A 24,986-nucleotide genomic window follows, 5' to 3' on the forward strand; every position below is an offset into this window, starting at 1 on the left:
TATGGAAATATATGTACAAAATAGTTGAATGAAATAATTACGAAGATAGATAAATGAAATAAGTATAGGTACATGGAATTTAATTTATGTTAATTTTAATATGAGCTATTACCGAAATAAATATACATAAAATATATGGAAATTATGGTGCATGAAATAATGATATAACGAAATGAATGATATGCTTATGAAGAAACAGTAAGAGAATAATATGTCTCGTGACATGTACATATATGATTATCTTGAAATGTTGATACAAGGAAATTATGTAAGTAAAAGCAATTATTAAACTCAAGTGTGACACGTCGAGAAATTAAGTATATCAATGTTGAATTTATATGAAATATGTACTAGTATACTAACAATATTGTTGTATCAAAGCGGTAATTGTATCAAAATCGTGTAAATGAAATGATAAACAATTTCACCATAGGGTAAAGGGTCTCACCCTTCACAACATCCTTAAGTTATTGATCCTTCGAATCTATTCTCAACAATAATGTTATATATTTACAAGTTTATTACTATTAATTTATTCTGATTTTTTAAAAATAAAAATATGCCAATTTTAATATATAAAATTACTAAATAATTATTTAGGTTGAGACAAATTAGATTAATATTTCTAGAAAATTCAATAGAATAAATTTAGATCATGATTAAATTAGAATTAGAATTAGATAATTAAAGAAGAAAGAAGTTTGAATTTGAAAATAAAAATAAAAAATTAAAAATCTCGCTGAGACCTAACCTACTTTAATACGATATTTTGAGTATTTAATGAGGGCCCAACATTTTAGGGATTGCTCATATAAATGTCAAACCTTTCAAAATGGTCATATAAAGGTTAACCTTTACAAAAATATTTAAATAAAGGCTTTTCATGCACATCAGCTTAATTTTTAGTAAAAATTAAGTGAATGTTGATGTGTTTAGAATAGAACACATGACAACTAAATAAGATATTACTTGAAATGAAAATAAAGAAATAAAAAAATATAATTTGAAACCTAATATATATGACATTTGAAAAGCTATTATTTAAGTATTTGACTATTTTAAAATGTTTGACTTTCTTTTGAGTACTTCTATAAAAATATTTGGTTCTTATATGAATAACGACTAAAAAGTTGGGCCAATCCAATGATTAAGCCTATTTAATTTAGTCCAAAATGCTTCTATGTTCAATAGTATAGCTTAATCCAAGAGTAATTGAGCAGTAAACTGTTATTTTGGGTTGGATCATAACAGCATTCCATTTTTGCTTAGCCCAAAACCAACAAAATCAAAAGAAAGCCATTTCTTAAAACCCTAGATTCAGAATCTTGTTAAATATAAGTCTTGCTCTCATCGCCGCTTTTAATTGGACAGGAAACCCTCGCTCTTGTAAACACATACAAACCAATAGCAAAATGGCAGAAAGAGGCGGAGGAGAGCGTGGAGCTTTCAGGCGTGGCTTTGGTGGAAGATCCGACCGTGGCCCAAGAGGAAGGCGTCGTGGCCGCAGAGAGGAAGAAGAGAAATGGGTGCCCGTAACTAAGCTTGGGCGTTTGGTAAAAACTGGAAAAATCACGTCCCTTGAGCAAATATACCTCCACTCCCTCCCCATCAAAGAGTACCAAATCATCGACCAACTCGTTGGCCCTTCATTGAAAGATGAGGTCATGAAGATCACTCCAGTCCAGAAACAAACCCGTGCCGGGCAACGTACCCGTTTCAAGGCCTTCGTAGTCGTTGGCGACGGAAATGGGCACGTCGGCTTGGGAGTTAAGTGTAGCAAAGAAGTCGCAACGGCTATAAGAGGGGCGATAATATTGGCGAAATTGTCGGTTATACCGGTGAGGAGAGGGTATTGGGGGAATAAGATTGGAAAGCCTCACACAGTGCCCTGCAAAGTTACTGGGAAATGTGGGTCTGTCACTGTTAGGATGGTGCCCGCTCCGAGAGGTGCCGGTATTGTGGCTGCTAGGGTGCCCAAGAAGGTGCTCCAGTTTGCTGGAATTGAGGATGTTTTTACTTCTTCTAGGGGTTCTACTAAGACGCTTGGTAACTTCGTTAAGGTATTGCCTTTCTTAATAGTATTTTTTTTAAAATTCTTGGCTTCTGTTGTTATTAACTATTGATTTTGGATTTGTTTGTATTTATTTGGAAATGGGTTTTTATTGTTTGAGCAATTTTTTTATTTTTCTAATTCTTCCATGCTTATCAGTGATTTGTTGACTTTTTATTTAGGTACCAAGATTCTTTACTTGTTATTTGATCAAATGTGTTTGATTTGGGATGTAGGTTATTAATTCGATAGAAATTGTTGACTATTCCACTGATAGTGGTTACTGTTACATTGTCTGTCTCTAAATTTGGGATATTGATTATTTACGAGTGATCAAATATTTTTGGTTTTTAATTGTTCCCATGGTTCTTAAATGCTGATTTAGTCGAAACATATTTCATCTTTTTATGCTAAAAAAGTAATGTTATCTTGAATTTACGTCCTTGTATGTCATAATATAATAAATTGGTAATTGATGCATGGTTAAGAATTTTGCAGATATCTTAAGAGTTGAGTAATTTAATTCTCTAAGGAACTTACACTGGCTGTATTGTATCATAGTCAACGGTTTGATAATATCTGTATTTGGGTGTGGACATGCGTACATGACTATTTGTAAGACTGGCCAATCTTATTGAATGTTCCTACCAATGATTTGAGTCCTTTTCTCATGATTTGCAATTGTTGAGTAGGGCACAGTAGTTTGGTTGGAGGTTGTATATTTTTCTTACAATATATTCTTTGATGTCTTGAAATCCCCTACATTGTTGTGGTTGTAAATTCTATACCAATTGTTGATTCAGCACCTTTATAATTGATGTTGAATGTATGGTTTTCCATACTATTTGCAATGAAATATTTTGTTTGTGGTAGTGTGTGTGGGAGGGGTGTTTTGGCTATATGTTTGGTTATATGTTTGTAAATTGTTAACTATTCTTGAAGTTATTTGTATTTAATTATTGTGAAATCAGCCTGTTTTCGGTTCTAGATAGCTGTTTAAGATGTGTTTTAAAGATGGATGGTTGAGTTATTGGTGATGTCTGATTATGCGTTGATTTTGGAATATAAAATGCAGGCCACCTTTGAGTGTCTATTGAAAACCTACGGCTTCTTGACTCCTGATTTCTGGAAGGAGACTCGTTTCGCAAGGTCTCCTTTCCAGGAGTATACTGATCTGTTGGGAAAGCCAGCGAAGACTCTTGTACTTGAAGATGCAGAGAGGGTGGATGTGTGATGGTGATTAAGAGGGCTTTAGTGCCTAGGGTAGTAATATCAACTTCTTTTTTGCCTATCAAGACAATGCCTATGTTCACTTCTTTGCTTCTTCGGTTGTCATAAGAAATTTAAGCTCAAGTTTTGTTTTAATCAATCCGGATTTTATTCAAAGCTTATGGTTCATATATGAGTTATGTCTTGCCTTCTCAGCGTATGCATATTATGAGATGAATTAAACCCACAAATAACATTTGCTTATAATAAAAGAAAAAGAAGCCCAGTTGAGTATGGTGCTTGTAATTCATTGATAGCATCTCCTTCGGAAGGATCAACATGCTCAGTTAACAAGTTTTGACAGCTAGTTGCCTAATGAAATTGATATCTAGTGATATAGCTGGTTTGAGCTAGGGTAAAAGGTTTTTGAACTGCCGAATTTATAGCTTATGTTGTTGAGATATTTCAAGGCACCTTTTAATTTTTCTCTCTAAAATTGCCATGAAACGTCCGGATACAACATAGATCCATCTGGTACTTTGGGCCAAACTCATGAGCTTCACAAATTAGGCACTCGATAAAGGTCGCTTTCAAGGGCATCCATAAAGCACGACTAAGCAAAAGAGATTGCAGATAAAGCAACACGGGGCAATGACCCATTTGTCGCAGCATTTCTTTGGATAAGGAAATGGATAAAGGGGTTACCAACAATGCTTATTCCACGACTAACTAAAAATATAATCAACAACTACTCCAGCTTTCTCATCAATCACAAGCAAACCTAAAAAGAGTCTGCGCCCCTTGATACCACAGACGGACATGGCTTCAATGAGCATGACAGCCTCTCTCCTTCCGAGCTCAAGCTCCAGTTTGACTAGACTTCCTTCAAGAGCTGCTCGCAGAGGTGCGATTGTGGCCAAGGCGACCAGCGCCGACCAAGGAGACAAGGCCAGCTTGGAAATAATGAAGCAAGAAGGCAGCAATGGGAGGAGGGAATTGATCTTTGCAGCTGCTGCCGCTGCCGCTTGCTCTGTTGCAAATGTTGCGATGGGAGAAGAAGAGCCTAAACGTGGGACGGCTGAAGCTAAGAAAAAATATGCTCCTGTTTGTGTCACAATGCCTACTGCTAGAATCTGTCGGAACTGAACCTTAAGTTTCTCTGTATCTAATGTGGATTTGTATGTGAGATTCATGTACCGAATTGTATGAAAACTGGCATCTCTTTTTTATTGGAGAATCCTTATTTTATATATATATATAAATATATTCCTCTCCCTTTTCAATTTCTACTGCCTCAGGTTCTAATTATTTTGTGACAATTACTAAAATCTTGGCATTTTGAAGCAGCCATTTGTTTGTGTTGGGACATGTTTGTTACCTTAATTTGGATAGCCTCTTAAACTTGTATTAATTGTTGTGGAGGCTGGCTGAGAGTATTAAAAGTATGGTTTGATTGTTATGGTGGAAATTTTTTTTTGACAACTTCGGAGGCAATTAGATGACAATTTGGATCTTCAAAGTAATTGATAGAGCCAAAATGTTCTCATATTGAAGTCTAGGAAAGACCATTAAAGTAAGATTTTAGGTTTAGTTTGGGTTCAAGAAACTTTTTTTTATCAAATATTGTTCAATTAGTATAGTTATTATTGTAGTAATTAAAAAACATGAATTTAAATATACTTAAACATGTTTCTCATCTAATTTAAAAGTTAAGAAGCAATTATAAATAGAAATATATATTGTATAAAAAAAATACTTTTATTATCATACTGTTGAATAAACTTTTAAATTAGTTACTTCGTGTCCCCTTTCCTTATGTGCCTCCTGTTATGTCTCTATGTTCACCTTTCTTGGTTAGCTTGAAACATTAAAGTTTGTACTACACATCTTACAATGTAATACATAAAAAATATCATAAAAAAATATCAATTTGACATAAAAGTTTAAACCTTCAAACATGTTACTTCAATAGCAAGCATTAGTTGTTATTTTCATCCAATGAAATGCTAACACATGACAACAAAACATTCATGCAATCTACATGTCAACTTAACTACGTGTCAGAGGTAAGGTGCTCAACAAGCATTGCTGTTGTAGGTTCATTATTGTTATGATATGCATTGCATAGTCCTACTTGTGTCATAGGTTGTCCTGTTTAACACTGCTATCCTTAGAGTGTCAGGTGTTAGACGATCCCACTTGTCCTTGGATAAGGGGTTCTTTCAAAGGGTGCCTAGTAAGAGGTTGTCTTGATGGGTAGTGAAGGGTGGCATAACAATTGGATGAGGGGTACTCTCGGAGACTGCCCAGTGAGGGGTTATCTTGGTGGGTAGCGAAAGGTGGCATAACAATTGCCTCCTTTAGAATCGAAGGGAAAGTTATAAAGTGACTAGCTCTGTACCCTTTGAAAACTTAGAACCTAAATGGGCTTAGGCGAGGAGTTTTTTGTATTTTCGTTTTTGCTTGTATTTTGTAATTTTTAGATTTATTTGAATGAGAACATATTATTCTTAATATAAATTGTTTTGTTTCCTTGATGTTTATGCACACAAGTAATACATTTTAACCTTATTCATTGATTTTACTAGGGCTTGAATTTGCTAAACTTTTTAATGAATGACAACTTTGATTGCTCACTTTGACAACTTCATTGAATAAGAAACGTTTACAATTAGGCTTGCTTTTAAAGGAGAACAAATATTAGTAAATGTTAGAATTAAGTGACCCAAATTCTTATTTAAATAAAATACGATGGAAAATAAAATAAAAGTAAAATTCATATAGAACTAGACTTCTTTTATTTTATTTTCAGAATAAGGTTTTTAAACCTTATTAAACTCGATCTATTTTATATTGATTAGGATAAGGTGTTTCAATCCTACTAGAATATGGCTTTGCAAGCCTATAAATAGGCATAGTCTATTCCTCTTGTATTTGATTCAAATTTTTCGACATAGTGAATTTTTTTCTCCTCTGCCCGTGGTTTTTTTCCCGGAAGGGTTTCCACGTAAAATTTGTGTGTTCTTTATTTTATTTATTTTATTTTTTCACAAATTGGTATTAGAGCTTCCAGGTTATTCATCTCGATCACGGTAATGGCGTCTTTGAAGTATGAAATTTCGCTGTTGGATCGCAACACCAGATTTACGTTGTGGCAAATTAAGATGCAAGCAGTTCTTGCACAGATGGATCTGGAGGATGCCCTGCTAGGGATAGATAAGATGCCTTCGACATTAACAGATGAAGAGAAGAAGCGTAAGGATCGAAAGGCATTAACACAATTACATCTGCATTTGTCCAACGAAATTTTGCAGGATGTGATGAAAGAGAAAACTGCCGCTGCATTATGGAAGATGCTAAAACAAATATGTATGTCGAAAACTCTAACAAGTAAGTTGCATATGAAGTAGTGTCTTTATGCTCATCGTTTGGAGGAAGGTGCGTCTGTACACGAACACTTAACAGTGTTTAAAGAAATTCTCTCAAACTTGGAGGCCATGGAGGTTCAGTATGATAAGGAAGATCTAGTGTTGATTCTACTTTGTTCGTTGCCCCCGTCTTATTCAACCTTTAGAGACACGATTTTATATAGCCGCGAGTCTCTCACAGTTGATGAGGTTTATGATTCTTTAACCTCGTATGATAAGATGAAGCATCTTGTGGTTAAACCCGACTCTCAGGAAGAGGGTCTCATTGTTCGTGGGAGACAAGATTAGAATGCTGATGATGATCATGGTAGGACACGGGAACGGAATCCTCGTGGTAAATCTAAGGGTAGATCGAAGTCTTCAAACAGAGGTAAAACTTGCAACTTCTGCAAGAAGAAAGGGCACATTAAATCTGAGTGCTATAAGCTACAAAATAAGATTAAAAGAGAGGCTGCGAATCAAAAGGGAAAACAACCAGAAAATTCCGGTGAAGCTGATGTTGTAGAAGACTACAGCGATGGTGAACTTCTAGTCGTTTCTATCAATGATTCTAAAGTAAGCGATGAGTGGATACTTGATTCAGGCTGCACCTTCTACATGAGTCCCAATCGGGATTGGTTTACAACTTACGAAACAGTATCTGAAGGTGTTGTTTTGATGGGAAATAATGCTTCATGTAAAATCACAGGCGTTGGAATAATTAAAGTTAAGATGTTTGATGGAGTTGTCAGAACACTTAGTGACGTGCGGCATGTTCCAAAATTGAAAAGAAATTTAATTTCGTTGAGTACTCTTGATTCAAAAGGGTACACATACACAGCTGAAAGTGGGGTTTTAAAGATTTCCAAAGGGTCCCTTTTTGTGATGAAAGGGTAGAGAAAGATTGCCAAGTTATATGTTTTACAGGGTTCTACTATTACTGGTGATGCAGCTGTCGCTTCCTCTTCCTTGTCAAATGATGATATTACTAAACTTTGGCATATGTGCCTAGGGCATATGAGTGAGAATGGTATGGCAGAATTAAGCAAAAGAGCACTTCTTAATGGGCAAGGAACTTGCAAACTGAATTTCTGTGAGCACTGTGTTTTTAAGAAGCAAAAGAGAGTTCGATTCACTAGAGGAATCCATAACACGAAGGGAATGTTGGAGTATATTCATTCTGATCTGTGGGGGCCATCTAGAGTGCCTTTGAGAGGTGGAGCTAATTATATGCTAACCTTTATTGATGTTTTTTCCAGAAAAGTTTGGGTGTTTTTCCTGAAGCAGAAAAGCGATGTGTTTTCCACATTTAAGTCTTGGAAAATTATGATTGAAAAACAGAAGGGAAAACAGATAAAATACCTTCGCACAAACAATGGCTTAGAGTTTTGTTCTGATGAGTTTAATAGATTGTGCAAGTCAGAAGGGATCATAAGACACTTGATAGTTTGTCATACTCCACAGCAAAACGGCGTTGTAGAACGAATGAACAGAACGATCATGGAGAAGGTTCGATGTATGTTGTCAAATGCCAACTTACCGAAGGCATTTTGGGCAGAAGTGGCCTCTACTGCATGTTTTTTGATCAACCGATCTCCATCCGTTGCCATTGAGAAAAAGACTCCACAAGAGGTATGGTCTGGTAATCCTGCTAATTATTCTGATTTAAAGATTTTTGGGTGTCCTGCCTATGCTCATGTTGATAATGGAAAATTGGAACCGAGATCTATTAGATGCATTTTTCTTAGTTATAAAGCTGGTGTAAAAGGGTATAAGTTATGGTGTCCTGAAAATAGAAAAGTTGTGATTAGCAGAGATGTTGTTTTTGATGAAACTGCTATGCTACCTAACTTATCTCTTAAAGACTCTTCCAATAAAGAAAATCAAAAGCAGGTGGAGCATCAGATTAATACAGAGTCAACTCCTCAAGTCAGAACAAAAATTGAGAATAGATTTGCTTCTTCACCACAATACTCTATCGCCAAAAACAGAACTAGAAGAGAAATTAAACCTCCAAAGAAGTATACCGAGGTTGATCTAGTTGCTTATGCTTTAAATGTGACTAAAGATATAGATGCGAATCAAGAGCCATCTAATTATTTTGAGGCGGTTAGCTGTGAAGACTCAGAAAAGTGGATGTTTGCTATGCAAGAAGAGATGGAATCACTCCACAAAAACATAACATGAGACCTTGTGAAACTTCCTAAAGGTAAAAATGTTGTTCGTTGTAAATGGGTGTTTAAAAAGAAAGAAGGGACTCTAGGAGTTGAAGAACCCAGATATAAAGCAAGGCTTGTTGCAAAGGGTTACAGTCAAATTCCAAGAGTGGATTTCACAATGTGTTCTCTCCAGTTGTTAAGCATAGTTCGATTCAAGCTTTGCTTGGTATTGTGGCCATGCATGATTTGGAGTTTGAGTAGTTAGATGTAAAAACTGCATTTCTGCATGGAGAACTTGAGGAAGATATTTACATGCAACAACCAGAGGGTTTTATAGTCTCAGAAAAAGAGGACTATGTACTGAGAAAGTCCCTTTACGGTTTGAAACAGTCACCAAGACAGTGGTACAAGAGGTTTGATTCCTTTATGACTTCTTATGATTTCAAAAGAAGTAGTTTAGACAGTTGTGTTTACTTTAAGAAAAACAGTGATGGTTCTTTTGTGTATCTACTTCTTTATGTTGATGACATGTTGATAGCAGCAAAAGATAAAGGAGAGATAAGAAAGGTTAAAGCCCAACTAAGTGAAGAATTTGAGATGAAAGATTTAGGACCAGCAAAGAAGATACTTGGTATGAAGATTCTCAGAGATAGAAAAGCAAGTAAATTGTACCTAAGTCAGAAGGGGTACATTGAGAAAGTTCTTTGCAGATTCAATATGCAGGGTGCTAAACCTGTTAGTACTCCTTTAGCAGCCCATTTCAGACTTTCATCGGCCTTGTCTCCTCAATCAGATGATGAGATTGAGTACATGTCACATGTTCCATACTCTAGTGCAGTTGGATCTCTCATGTATGCTATGGTTTGTTCACGTCCAGGTTTATCATATGCAGTCAGTGCAGTTAGTAGATATATGGCAAATCCCGACAAATAACATTGAAAAGCAGTTCAGCGGATTTTTAAGATACTTACGAGGCACTACTGATGTTTGCTTACAGTTTGGAAGAACTAAAGATGGAGTTATAGGGTATGTTGATGCTGATTTTACTGGAGACCTTGATAGAAGAAGATCTCTCACAGGTTACGTCTTTACAATCGGAGGTTGTGCAATTAGTAGGAAAGCCACTTTGCAAACTACAGTCGCTTTGTCTACCACTGAAGCTGAATACATGGCGATTACTGAGGCTTGTAAAGAAGCTATTTGGTTGAAGGGACTATTTAGTGAACTCAATGAAGACCTTCAAATCAGCACAGTATTTTGTGACAGTCAGAGTGCCATCTTTCTTACAAAAGATCAAATGTTTCATGAGAGAACAAAACACATTGATATTCGGTATCATTTTGTTTGTGATATTATTGCTCGTGGTGATATTGTTGTGAGCAAAATTAGTACTCATGAAAATCCTGCAGATATGATGACTAAGTCACTTCCTATAACCAAGTTTGAGCATTGCTTAGACTTGGTTGGTGTTCATTGTAAAAGTTAAACCCTTAAGGGGTTTTATGGAAGAGGTGGAGAACTTGTTTATTGAAAGTTCGCGATGAAAAACTTGTTCATTAAGAATTTGTGTCAAGGTGGAGATTGTTAGAATTAAGTGACCCAAATTCTTATTTAAATAAAATACGATGGAAAATAAAATAAAAGTAAAATCCATATAGAACTAGACTTCTTTTATTTTATTTTCAGAATAAAGTTTTTAAACCTTATTAAACTCCATCTATTTTATATTGATTAGGATAAGGTGTTTCAATCCTACTAGAATATGGCTTTGCAAGCCTATAAATAGACATAGTCTATTCCTCTTGTATTTGATTCAAATTTTTCGACATAGTGAATTTTCTTCTCCTCTGCCCGTGGTTTTTTTCCCGAAAGGGTTTCCACGTAAAATTTGTGTGTTTTTATTTTATTTTATTTATTTTATTTTATTTTTTCACAGTAAATGTGTAGCTATGCCTTTTATGAGTTTTGTGATAGTAGGGGCAACCATTCAAGATTATGCAAACATGATAGTAGGTGCAATCATTTGATATAGTTGTTCGAGATTACACAAGGTGTAACTGTTTAGGATATGCAAATATGATAGTAGGTGCAATTGTTCGGTATTGTTCGAGACTACATAAATATAAGGAGAGGTGCTACCATTCATGGCAAAGCTGTTCAGAATCACGCAAAGTGATAAAGGTGTCATTATTCACGGCAAAATCGTTAAGATTACGCAAAATCGAGGAAAGATGCCACCATTCACGATGAAACCATTTGAAATTACATGAGTGATGAATGGGGCCACCGTTCATGGTGGAGCAGTTTGAGATTACAAAAATTACAGGAGAGGTGCCACCGTCCACAGCGAAGCCGTTCAAAATTACACAAAGTGATGAAAGGTTCCATTGTTCACATCGACACTGCTCAGAATTATGCAAATTTGAGGAAAGGTGCTATCATTCATGGTGAAGCCATTTAGAATTATGCAAAGTGATGAATGGTGCCATCGTTTACGACAATGTCATTCGAGATTATGCAAATTCAAGTTAATAATTACAATAGGGGTTCCAATGTTGGATAAGCCCTTCAAAAACTAATATATACATATATAGCTTGCATAAAAGAAACAAATATAGAAGGGTGAAGCCTGAATTGTTGATAACGAGGTAGGGATATTTATATAAAATATACACGTTCCACATGCGGGGCTTACTTTTCAAAAAATATTTTTAATTTTGGGATAATCTTAATCACCAAAATTTAAGAAAAATAAAATAAGTTAAATACACAATTTGTATTAGATATCATAATTATTAAATTTTATTTTTACTAAATTAATATTTAGATATTACTTTGTATTAGTTTACGGAATTAAACTAAAAATATTACTAAATTTATCATTAAAAATTATAAATCCTCTAAAAAAATTAAAAAGAAAAACTTTAAAAAACTTTAGGTGCCAAATATAAATTTATTCTTTTTTAACATTAATTATAGCATTAAAAAAATAAAATTTCAAAATTCAAAGTACCTAAAAGAAATATGACAAAGCACCAAGTGAGGGATGTGAGTTCTCAAATATTGTTGATACACAAAATGTATTTTGTGGCGAGGGCTCATATATATTGCTCCTTAAACGGTGCCACATATGAAGCCAAAATAATACTTGCTTTGATGTAGGAGTTCTGTTCCATCACTAGCCACACGTTTTTCCCCACTTAGGTCATACAACATGCTTTAATTATTATTTAATCAAATGCTTTGATAAAATTTGGTTTCAAAGTATAGTGCTTTTTACACTTAGCTATTTTAATTATTTTAATTAAATAAAAGAATTATATTAAATATTAAATACAAATAAAATAAATATCATTTTATAATATTTATAACTGTCTTTCTTCATCTTCATCCTCTTGCCCTCCCTCTTCCATCCCTTAGCCATAGGAACCCTCCACAACTTCATCACCTTTCTCATTCCCAATTTTCGGTTCCTGTTAGCAGGTTGCAATGATATTACATTGCTTAAAAAGAAAATCTTATGAGAAAATTTTAAGTGCTAAGAACATTGGGTTAAGCCTATTTATTAGGTATTTATACATCATGTCGAAAAGATAGACATTTGGACTATTATTTTATGGATAATTATCTTATACATTGTTAATAGAGTAAAAAAAAAAATTCACAAGCGGGTTTGGATTGATACCATTTGTTTTTAGAGTTAGTATTTGATACATTAATAGTGTATTTTTTTTTTATTTTACAAACAACTTTCAAAAATCGTCATGTCATCTATTTTTTAATATTTTACTATATATTTATAGGATATTTTTCAACCACTAACCTTATTTATATTTTATCAAAATAAAATAATTTAAAAAGATATTTAGCATTATCTTAAATTCACTTGTGAAGAGTCTTAAACTAAGGATTTGAGTGATAGAATTAGTCAAAATCGATAATTTGCCGGCTCGACATTGCCTTCTCTTGCTAGTTGAAGTGTTGAGGCGTAATAATATTTGGTATGGTAAGATTGGAGGGTTCTTTTACAATTCAAGGAAGGGAGGTTTATAGTATGAAGATCTTTTGTGTAATGTTTGTTGCTTATGTTGGGTATGCTGAGGTTGATATATATATATATATATATATATTTTTTTTTTGCTTGTGACATTTCTTTTTTAAAATTTTTAAGTATATTTATTTGCTGCATATTTTGATTGTCTTGAATTTTTTATAATTGTTTATGGAACGCTTGTATCTCATTAATTAAGATTTTTTTCCTTTCACATAACACAGTGATTCAAATTAACAGAAGATGTAGTGAAGATGTAGTGAGGGATGTAACAACATTCAAAATAAGTTCCTGCCAATATTCTACCTTTCCTTGCGTACGATTGGTGGAATCAAATTGAGAGGTGTTCCTTTCTTCTTCTTTTTTTCCCTTAGGGCAGGATTTTAATTAAAGTTTTTGCTTTCTTTTTTGTTAGTCAATTTTTCATGGTAAGATTTTGTTAGTCAAATATACAATTTTCCCCAACAATACTAAGGCAGTCACAATGGCCATTTTCTCTTTGCCTCAGTATCAATAAATCATTTGCATTTAACTTCAAAACCAAGAAGTCTATGAAATGCTCCATTATTTTAAACATGAACTATCTACTAATAGGCAATTAAATGTTTCAAACACTAAACAATTGAACTATCTACTTTTCAATTTCATCAGACCATTCCAAATATCTCCTTCACTCGTCTAACTTCAATAGGACAATAAAAACAAGTTCTTCATTTCCTTCCATTTACTTTGAACCAATCTTGGAGTCCTCAAAAATTGAAAATCCCTTAATATTTATTTTTAACACTAACGTCCCATAGGAATGGAAATTAAGCTTCACTGATATCAACATTGCAAGAAGTTGGGATAGAATTGTATTCACTTCTACAATAACCAAAAACCAATTAAACATTTTTATCTAAGACAATGGAAAAAATATACAAAGTTTCATAACTTACCTTGGCTGTTGACGCCTGCCACATGTGTGCTTTGTATGACATTTGCAATTGCAAAATGAACATGTTTTGCTCTTTTTGTTACTTTCCTCAATGCTACTTGTTTTTCTTAATGAAGTAGGATGTCCTTTGGTGACAGCATGTACAGGATCTCGCAAAATTATATCGTCTTCAATAATTATGGAATCATCAATAGAAATTGACTTCTTAGCTTCATCAATTTCATCAATGACTAAATTATCCAATTTATCGAACAAGCTTTTGATACCACGGATTGCAAGATCGTACGCTTTTTCAAAAAGTCCTATAGAGTGTATTATAACACTATTAAATCACAAACTAGATGGCTCACTCACTTTATCAACAATCACGTTCTGTATTTTTTATTCTTTATGAAAACCATTAACACATGTCAACATAAAATTCTTATGAATTCAAACTTGTGACAATTACAAACACTTGTTTAATGATACGTAAACGGTTATTATGTACATTGACTTTTCCTTGTTAAACCCATGCACCTTGTATACTTTTGAACCATCACTAACACCAACTCGATCAATAACATACTCTTGAGCATGAACTAACTCATCTTGAAACATCTAAATAACTTTTCGAGTGTATACTTGAGAGGCCTCCGCTCCCATAGGATATAATGTTATCAAAATCGGTTATGAGTTCATAGTCTTGAAATTTGTACTCACTGAAGTACTAACATTGACCTAATCCCTGAAGAACTTATTCAAGCTTTCAGTTCTTTGAGTTGTTGGCATCCCAGCACGAAATGTGTTACGTTAAAAACCTGGTACCCACTTCTCATGGATAGAGTAAATTTTTTCCAACCATGAAATATTATGTAAATTATATGTTGGAATAATTCTGATCCAAGCATAGTCAAATTCATCCGGTGTAAATGTATTATGAATGCAACTATCGAACTCCTTAAAATCAACATTCTAATGATAACCATGACTCAAAATTTGAGAAAATTTCTTCTCAATATGCCACATGCAAAAATGGTGGGCAGTATGAGACAACTTTTGCAACTGCATTTGTAATTGCAGCATCATGGTCCGTGATGATTATTGATGGTGGGCATCCATGCATAGCTTCGAGCCAAGTCTTTAATAACCAAATGAATGTTTTTTCAATTTCATCTCATAATAAAGCACACCCAAATAAAATAGGTTGATAATGATGATTTACCCAGCAAAGGGAACAAACAACATCCTATTCGTTAAATAAGTAGGATAAAATGCTACCACATCACCAAAATGCTTATAAGTCATTCTAGATCTTGCATCTGCCCAAAAACAATTTGCAAGGCAACCATCAACATCGGTTTGAATAGCTTAGAAAAGACCCGGATTTTTTGATTGACAGTTATGAAAATAATCTAACATGATTTGAGCATCTCCTTTCTCCAATTGCATTTTTCTTTTACGACTTAAATTATCAAAAACATCACGGTCAGTCATATTAAGATTATCAAGCCCAAAAACATCACGGTCAGTCATATTAAGATTATCAAGCCCACCGGATTCATGAGATAGAACAGAAACTATCTTACTTGGATGAATACCAAACTCATCAAGAATATGCATGAGATCTTTTTTATTTTTTGTTATTGTTGAATGGTTAGTGTGTCTGTCTTCTAAAGGGTGTTAAATTCTCTATTTATATGATGCGATTTTTATTCTTAAATGTGACATCCTAAGTATGTCAATACGTACTCTATTATAAAATTAATACGTGTTCTCAATATGGGGATGCGCCTACATGATGGTGCGAACCCATCCCGTGCTAGTTCACAAGAGGATCCTAACTCATCACGTACAAACTCCCATATGCGAACTATGTAGGCCACAAGTCGGTCCTAGTTAGATAATTGAGTAACGGATCGGTAATAACAAACACCATAACAGTGTTCTATATAAATAAATAAATTTTGTGCTATTTGGCGAAACTAGTACATGGTTGTGTTCTGCATGAAATCGAGAAATAACCCATTTTCCTTCTTTCTTGGATATTAGAATCATTTCCTTACAACCTTCTCTTGTTTCTTCCGATGTTGCATGAACTCTATCTTCTCTCTCAAAGTAAATTTTTTTTTTCCCTCACAACTTTCGAACAAACAAATTCTTGAGCAGTCATTTCTTTACTTGTTCTTGATCCAAAAATCTGATTTTTACATATGCCAAAACCTTTGACTCTCACATAGCTATTATAACATTGTTGGGTATGACTCAAATTTCATACTAACATATGGTGTTGATGAATGGAGATAAAAATAAATTTATGAGAAATTAAAGGAAGTTTCAAAGCATGTATCAAGGCCACTTTTTTAAGGTTTTATTACCTCCAACTTTGTTATGGTGTGCAAAAGAGTTATTGACAAATAAACTTCGAGAATATAATGAAATTCAATGACTGTTGACATTTTGTACTGACGGAAACAATCCACAACAATCTTAATTTCTATAATGAATTTTTGTAGTAATTTTTTATAAAACAATCTAGGAATATAAAAGATGGTAGAAAAATATAAAGAAACTTTTGATGTATTTTCTAGTGTATCCTGCAAATAAAATTTCACTCCTATTTATAGAGGTCCCATATCTCTTTATAAGGATATAATTACCTAAATGAATAGTCATATCTTTAGCCATAAACATAATTATTCTTTTTGGTTAATTTGCAATTATTGAAACATTATATATATTTTGAAAATATTCTAACATATGATTCTGGTATAACTTCAACTGTTCATCTTCTTCAATTTTATTTGTTTCCATCAAATCTTGTACAAAATTGTTGTACGTTTTAATCCTTAAATAATAACATAATTATTTAAATCACATGACAAGAGGCACTTCTTTAAAGTGAAAAGAAACAATATTACCTTATCACACAATATGAAATATTCAAATTAAAAGCATGTAGTCTGTAACTCCTATTTAGCTCTACCTAGTAGTTATTATTAACCTAGAATAAATTCCTCATTTAACTTGATAATCATGGCTGTAACAAATACAGTAAAACTAACAATATGCTACAAACCCTTACAAGGGAAGATGAGTAGATGACACAACATGCTACCAGCATCCATGTCAACAAGGTAACGGTAATTTAGTCTGATAACATAATATATATAAGAACCTCCTTAATTCTAGTTATGACAAATATTTAAACCCTACATCGTGTATATAAATAAAAACATATATATATATAGAGAGAGAGAGAGAGAGAAAATCAAGTTTGATTGTATATATATAGAGAGAGGATTAAAAGAACGAAAAAAGAAGCTGATTGAAAGAACAAGAATCAGAAAGTTTTTGGTCTGACTTTTGAGTGAAAACTCTATTCGTGAGTTGGTAGTATTTTAGGGTAGAAAACCTTTAATTTACTTTGACTTTCTCATTAACCTTTTTTTCAACCGTCGATATTAGTGTTTCACTCAAATTTTTTTAATACGCCAAATGACACTCAAAGAGACATGTTAAAAGACTCCATTACTTGTTTATGGAATAATAACCCTATATTAATTAATTGGATCTTGATCGAATAACAGTCATATACCCATTTTTATTAATTTTTAAATTTTAAATTTAAAAAAAAAATCAAATCCATTGAACCAACAACAATACGATCATTGATTCGATTTTAAAAAAAAAAGAAAAATTCTTCCCAACAGACTAAGTCTGTCCTTTTGGAACTTGGCAAGGAAAAAAATCATTTTCATAACTATTTATGTATTCTCATCCTCAAAAAAATTGGAAAAATTAAACCGAAAATAAATATCTGGATGGATTTATTGGGTTGAGACCATGGTGTTCATACAGTTGAATCACTCCAGGCTCCCATTTGAAGGGCGTGGAATTTAGTGAAATAGAATTTACTCGACTAACGTTGTATTAAAATCTTTGAAGCAGTGGTTAAAATGAGTTTGGTCAACTGCTCTAGGATGCATTAGTAAGCAAGTTTCCTCAATTAGTTGATGCATACTTTATTGAATCCACTCATGAACAAGCATGATAAAAGAATGCGAAAAATTCACCAAAATCATGCACATAACATCATTAGGCAACTACCTTTAGATTCAAGTAAGATTGGACATTCCATGATGACTTGGATAATAAAATAAATCTAGGAATTACCTAAAAAGCTCAAAGTAGTTGTATCTTTTAACAGACAGCACAATGAAAGCAATTGAAACAGACAAATTGAATACCAGAGATACAGAGACTTCTTTTCTTAACGATAAAGACATGTTGACAGACTGTCGACTAAAGCCTAAGTCACATTCATATTTACAACCACAACCAAAATTGTGGATCATATTTAACCATCACTTCAGATTTCCATCTAAGTTCTTCAACTACTAATTCATCACAATGATTCCGAATTCATCATACTATATATAACACATGACATCAACCTAACACTATCCACCTCAAAGGTTCCACTTGACAACAAATTGGAAAATTAAAAAGAAATTGACCGATATTCAACCAAACAAAAATCAAGGATAATCTTTGTTTTTCCCTCTTTTTCCCCCCTTCCACAGCAAGGGTACTTACTGCTCTTTGATTCATTCATTTCCATTAGACTTGTACTCAATTGCCTAATTGCAATGAACCATCTCTCATCAACTTCAAGCTTAGACTGTTGAATCTTTCGCGTGAATATTGTCTGGATGCTTTTCTCCAATCAGTACCAGCTTTCATCATTGCAACAAACTCCTCGTAACTTATGCGCCCATCCTACAACATAAAAGAATAAGCTTTAACTTCCAATTAAATGGGATTAACGATTTGGAGATGTTTTGGTTCAAGTGGTTTTGAGATGATTGTCACCTTGTCAGTATCAACATCATGCATAATGGCATTGATAACTTCCTCACTGGTATCAACTTCATCGTTTAAGGAATCTCGCAGATCTTCTATCTCTAGGAAACCACTTTGATTTAGATCAAAGAAGGCAAAAGCTTTATGCAAGTGCTCATCGTTCGCCATTTTCCTGAGGTGAACTGAAACTGCTACAAACTCCCCATAATTCAGAGTTCCATCACCATCAACATCAGCCTGTTAAAAGCAGATTGCAGTTATTACATTGATGAAACTAGAAGTTTTAAATATGAAACGTTATAGGACATGATATGGTCTGTGTAAACAGACTTTATGCAACAGAATGAAGGAGCGGAATATAGAGTTCATGCAAGAACTGTCCCCCAAAAGGAGAAGAATCCAACGGAACAGTAGAGCATGTAGGAGCCTACTTTCAATCATCCTCCAATCCCACAACCACACATACCGGTTGCATTAGTCATAAGTTCTTAGATAGGCAGGGATCAGAAATAAAATACAAGGGTCATATAATCTTACAGCTTCCACTAGGATCTGCAAATCTGCATCAGGAATCTGTTGGCCAAGCTTTTGCAACCCCATCCGAAGCTCCTCAAGGTTTATTTTACCTCGTTTTCCAGTGTCCATAACATCAAAAGCCTCTTTTATGCCAGCTACTTCCTCAACTGACAAATGCTCAGCAATCACCTGGAAATCAAATTAATTACAGTACAGTCATTAAATGTAGAAACTATAGGTCCATGCAACTTAAAAGCATGAAAACTACAACAGCTATTTGGATTATTACCCTTAGTGCTCTCTTCTTCAGCTTGTTCATTACAGAAAATTGTTTGAGCCTAGCTTTCACAGTCTCACCCAATGGAACATTGGGTGCTTTCTTGGCATTTTGTAGCCATGGATGTTCTGCATACAATAGATGGGATGATTTTTCATGCATATAAAATATATATCAACATATAAAGCATGTAACATTTATAGAAGGTTACCAAGCACTTCCAGTGCTGTAAGACGCTGCTTTGGATCAGGATTAAGCATTTTCTTTACAAGGTCCTTTGCATTATCTGAAACCTTAGGCCATGGGTCCCTCTTAAAGTCAATAACAGAGCGAATAATTGCTTGTGCCACCCCCTGCTCAGTCTCTGTATGCAAACACGAGAAATGTAGTTTATATCTATTTTTCTAAAAGTAAAAGAGCAGATAGTGAACCGTATGCAAAAGAATACATCAAACTCCTGATACATAATATTAAAGATAATTTAAAATTTTTTTCTTTATATCTCTCTTTTCTTTATCCGTACTCTGGATGCACACATTGTCTCTATATCTATCTCAAGATATAACCTTCATGATCTCATAGAAAGACAAACCTGCCCAGAATGGTGGCACACCACAAAGTAAAATATAGAGGATAACTCCAGCGCTCCAGACATCAACCTCTGGACCATAATTACGTTTAAGAACCTCTGGAGCCATGTAATATGGGCTTCCCACAATCTCATTGAATCGTTCACCTGTTAAAAGAGAGCATTCTTGAGCTGCTTGAGCATAAATATAAAAAGGAGATAACTGAAGCAGTCCTAAATTAATTTCCACCAAAGATTGGAAAAGTACAAAAACACTTATAACGTTGAGATAGCCAATAGTTAATATGCAATACCAGGTTTAAAGAAGACTGACAACCCAAAATCAATTGCCTTCAATGGCGCATTTTCCTTCTTATTTCCAAACAGAAAATTCTCTGGTTTGAGATCACGATGCATTACTCCATGTTTATGACACATCTGCAACATAAATGTAATACAACCAGTTATTTATCTTCACCTGAAATAAAAGTACCATTATCCAGACAGAGAAAAGTGTGTGCAATTGCATACCAATAAGGGGAAACCAGAAAAGAAGTTGAAGTACATATAAGAGTTCATTTCTTTATTATCTACCTTGAACTATTAAAAATTATCTTTTTCTCACAAATAACTGTTAAGCAATCAGAAGGAATGCGTGGACTTGTACACATATGTGGCTTTTATATGAAATGACAAGATTCAATCTACCAAATGGGTTATCAAGTACAAAACATAACATCAAAAAGATAGATTATACACCAAACCACCTAAAATGAACCAAATAAATGGATTGAGTATATAATTTCACTTCAAAGAGGCCCATTTATCATTGAAAACATATTTAGAAACTAAATTGAAAAACTAGACCTGGGGTTCCTGTAATGTTAAAAGTCTTAAACTCGTTTTACAGCAAACATATGAAAAATCAATGTTACCAAGAAAGCAGATCATTCCCATATGAGGAACAGAAACTAGAACACAATTCGCTACCTCTGTAATACCTCATTCAATAGGGGTAGTTTTCTCCAGTTCGCTTAGTAGAAACGATATACAATTTATTGGAATGTGTGAACTTTTTTTTGTAAACCTATGTATGTTTACATAAATATAATCCTAAAAACAAGTTTTGAAGTTTGTAAATTGTTTGCTTTACACAATAATTTTATAATGAGCTATATGCCAATGGGATATTAGTTTTACTGAATTGGATCACTAGTATTTCCTAACTGACCTCACGTAAGACCATACATAGAATGCAAGACTATGCCAATTCAACAACATATATATAGTTCAGAATTCAACCTGAACAACTTCGACAATCGTCCTCATAACCACTGCAGCAGCCCGTTCAGTGTAGTGTCCCCTTGCAACAATCCTGTCAAACAACTCTCCTCCCTCACACAGTTCCATTACAATATGAACAGCATCATCATCCTCATAAGTATCCTTCAATGTCACGATATTAGTATGCTTGGGCAAATGCTTCATAATCTCTACCTCCCTCCTCACATCCTCAATATCCACAGCAGTCCTGAGTTTCTTCTTGGATATCGATTTACAAGCATATTTCTCACCTGTGTTCACATCGGTGCACAGATATGTTACCCCGAATTCACCACGCCCCAGCTCACGACCCAGATCATATTGAGATGAAATATCTTGACCAGTGAGTTCCTTCAAAACCCTTAGCTTGAAGGTAGTAGCAGATCCATTGGAGACAGCATATTCATCTCCATAAAATGGGTTCGCTTTGTTCTTTTTTTGCCCTTTCTTGTTCTTCTCAACAGGAGAACCAGGAGTCGCACAGCAATTTCCCATGAATCAAAATCAAGGCAACGGCTCTCAACTATTTTCGAAATTTCCTGAAATTTCATGAAAACTCCCGTAAGCTAAACGGACGAAATAAGGAACCAAATTCAGATTCTTAAGAGGTAACCATAGATAGCCAAAGTCAAAAGCTTAGATCCACAGCATAAGGTAATTTCGAATTGAATTTTTCTGCAAAAGTAAAAATTAAAGAAACTCCAAAAGTTGGAAGATTGGAACTATGAAAGGTATTTCACATACAAAAACCAACCCAGAAAACAGAAAAATAAAATTATCAACTAAGTCCAAACAACCCTCTCCAACAAGAAAAAAGAAGTCCCAGAAAATCTGTCAAAAAAGGGGATCAACTAAAACAAAGACAATAAATAACAAAAGCAAAACATTTTTAACTAACCCACCTTTTTCTCTAACAAATTTGAGCACTGAGAAATCTGAAGTAACCCAGCAGGGTTTTGAAAATGGAACCCCTTCCAGTGCCCAGCAAAATGACAAGGTTTTCTATTTTTTAGGGGTGAAATGTGAAAGGAAGGAGATTCAATCAATGCCGCTAAAAGAAAGAGATTAAAGAGTCAAAGCTCTCTCTTGCAAAGACTTTCTCTCTCTCCTTTTTTTCTCTCTCTTCGAATCAAATAAGAGAGAGACAGAAGAAGAAGTCGCTTCTGTTTTCTTTTTTTTACTCTACATATGTTGATTTTTTTGTATTTCTTTTATTACTTTGTTGCAAATTACCCAAACTTCAAAATAAAAAAATAAAAAAAAGGTGAAAATTCTCTTTATTTATTGTTAATTCCAAATGGAAGTTTTCTGCTTAGAGAAAAAAAAGAAGATAAAAGTACTTTTCATCAATATATATATATTAGTTCTAAATGAAATGGAAAAAAAAAATGAAAGATAGGTGAAGGAGATGGACTTACCAAATTCAAGTGGAAATTTGGAGGCTGATAAGAGTTTAAAAGTTTAAAGCCCCTGATTTTTTATGAATGATTATTAAGATTTTTATAATGCAACCTTTTAGATTAATCCAAACTTAAGAACATTGTTTAGGTCAAATTTTGGCATCTTTGCTTGGACTTTTCCGTGCTTATGTTTAAGTTAGGGTACCTTTGTGAGATACAAAGGATGTTTGAAATTAGGGTGTGCATCGCCTAGGCCAGGTTTAGATTGAGTTCAACTAAAATTTTAAGTCCGTTTGTTAAGTTCGGCTCGGCCCAAAAAATAGGTCAAAAATTTTGTCTAAATTTAGTCCGGACAAAAATGTTAAAACCCGGGCTTGACTCGGCCCACCCATATTAATTTTTATATTATTTTTTATATAATTTTAAAATATATATAATACATCAAAAATACTAAAACATCAAAATAAATATTTTCTAACAAATTGAAAATAAATTTTTAAAAATATATATACTTAAATAACACTAAGATAGATACAACTTAACAAGAAAATGCCTATAAAATAATAACAAAATTAACAAATGTCTTTAAAATAATAACAAAATTAACAATAAATAAGTTTTATACAATATCCAAATAATAACAACAAAATAGTAGCAACATAATAGTAAAATGATAGTAAAATAGGGAGAAAATAATATTAAAAAATAAAAAAAAAAATTTTGTCCTTTAGTGAATTCAGGCCAGACCCGGGTCAAAAATACCTTACTTGAGACCCGGTCTATTTTTTAAATAGGCCTTATTTTTTTGTCCAATCCCATTTTTCAGACTTATATTTTTATTTAAACCCTCTCACATTTCAGGCGAGCATTTGGACTGTGCCAAATAGCCTAACCCATGAACAAGCAGGTCTATTTGAAACTATGGAGAATTATTAATTCTCTAGAAAGAAATATGGCAAGGGTTATTTGGTGGGAGTTGACCCATTATGAGTACCTTTGAAATTATTTTTCAATTTTGTGATAAAAAAATTTGTAAAATATTTACCAGCCCTCTAAATAGGTTGCAAAGGGAGAATATTTTCCCATAATAAATATAAAAGAGTTTGCATATTGTGTGCTTTCAACCAATGACTTATATGTTTAAATTTCGATCAAGATCGATTTAATTTAGTTAATTATTTAATTTGATCGGAGATTAATTAATAATTTTTTAAAAAAATTAGTTATCAATTAATTCAACTCGAAATTAAATAATATATATCATACAAATATATATATTAACAGCCTACTACCCAAAGCTCACCTAAGTCCCAACCACTATCCAGCATAGGCCCCCTACTAACCCAACCCAAATAAACATTTAAAATTAAACTCAATTCAAATAATTAATTTAATTATAAAATTAATTTATATTAAATAAATAATTTAATAAAAAAATACAATTCCTAAAAAAAATGAAAATAACTTAATAACTCCACCCTTTGCTAAAGAAGAGGTTCGCTTTTTTTGACAGACATTCTCTATATATTTACCTCTTTTTTTTCTATTTTTCTATTTCCTTTGCTTCACTTTTTGACTAGAAATAAGTGTTTGAATGTATTTTTAGTTGAGATTGGTTTTTTGTTTGGTTTCCGAGGAAGTGAAGGAAAAGTGTCGGGGATTTTGGTTGATAGAGTTTGATAGAGCTAGGCATTTTACTTCAAAGTGGAGATAAGTTCTGAGAAATGTGAAGGATTTTTTATTTTTCAAATTTTTAGGGTTTAATAGGAGAACTCTAATTTTTATTTTTTTTTTATGATTTTTCAAATTATGTGTGAAAATTCGATGGTGGTTTAAAATGTGGGGAATGGTAGAGCTTTCAGTGAATGAACGTTGCTTTTGGGAAATGCCATATGATTGAAAAAGTAAAAATTGGCATTCAAGTAGGCCATTTTGAATTATATATGTAAATATAAATTAGAATTAAGAAAACTTGTTAGAATTCTTTTCAACTATTGGAAAAATGAAGGTTGAAGGTTTTTAGCTAATATGATTTTTGGTTTAAGATGTGGTAAGCTTTTGGTCTTATTTTGAGTTTTAGTCCTTCTGTTTGATATGTTTTATAATTGTTTTAACCAAAAAAATAAAAACATATCAATTTTGGTTAATCAATTGAATTAACTGAATATTTCAGTTTTGTTGATTTTTTTTTTAAAAAAAATTAGTTTGGTAATGATTAAATGATTAAAAAGTTTGATTAATTTA

General features: G+C 33.3%; 3 protein-coding genes across 3 annotated transcripts; 2 read left to right on the forward strand and 1 right to left on the reverse strand.

The window, feature by feature from the left end:
- Positions 1 to 1,310: 1,310 nt before the first annotated feature.
- On the forward strand, positions 1,311 to 4,488 carry LOC107889330 (40S ribosomal protein S2-4). Its single transcript, XM_016813706.2, has 2 exons — positions 1,311 to 2,060; positions 3,126 to 4,488. Exons 1-2 carry the CDS (start codon positions 1,413 to 1,415, stop codon positions 3,282 to 3,284), a joined length of 807 nt encoding a protein of 268 aa, XP_016669195.1. The 5' UTR covers positions 1,311 to 1,412; the 3' UTR covers positions 3,285 to 4,488.
- On the forward strand, positions 4,079 to 4,488 carry LOC107889331 (photosystem II 5 kDa protein, chloroplastic-like). Its single transcript, XM_016813707.2, has one exon. It carries the CDS (start codon positions 4,079 to 4,081, stop codon positions 4,403 to 4,405), a length of 327 nt encoding a protein of 108 aa, XP_016669196.1. The 3' UTR covers positions 4,406 to 4,488.
- A 13,551-nt stretch (positions 4,489 to 18,039) lies between these two features.
- On the reverse strand, positions 18,040 to 22,530 carry LOC107889332 (calcium-dependent protein kinase 7). Its single transcript, XM_016813708.2, has 9 exons — positions 22,245 to 22,530; positions 21,322 to 21,881; positions 20,334 to 20,457; positions 20,044 to 20,187; positions 19,663 to 19,815; positions 19,464 to 19,579; positions 19,196 to 19,363; positions 18,668 to 18,895; positions 18,040 to 18,574 (listed from the first exon to the last, which is right to left on the reverse strand). The coding sequence occupies exons 2-9, from the start codon at positions 21,835 to 21,837 to the stop codon at positions 18,428 to 18,430; spliced, it is 1,596 nt and encodes a 531-aa protein (XP_016669197.1). The 5' UTR covers positions 21,838 to 21,881; positions 22,245 to 22,530; the 3' UTR covers positions 18,040 to 18,427.
- Between the last annotated feature and the right edge of the window lie 2,456 nt (positions 22,531 to 24,986).

Source organism: Gossypium hirsutum, chromosome A09 (genome assembly GCF_007990345.1).
Source record: "Gossypium hirsutum isolate 1008001.06 chromosome A09, Gossypium_hirsutum_v2.1, whole genome shotgun sequence".
Lineage (NCBI taxonomy): Eukaryota > Viridiplantae > Streptophyta > Magnoliopsida > Malvales > Malvaceae > Gossypium > Gossypium hirsutum.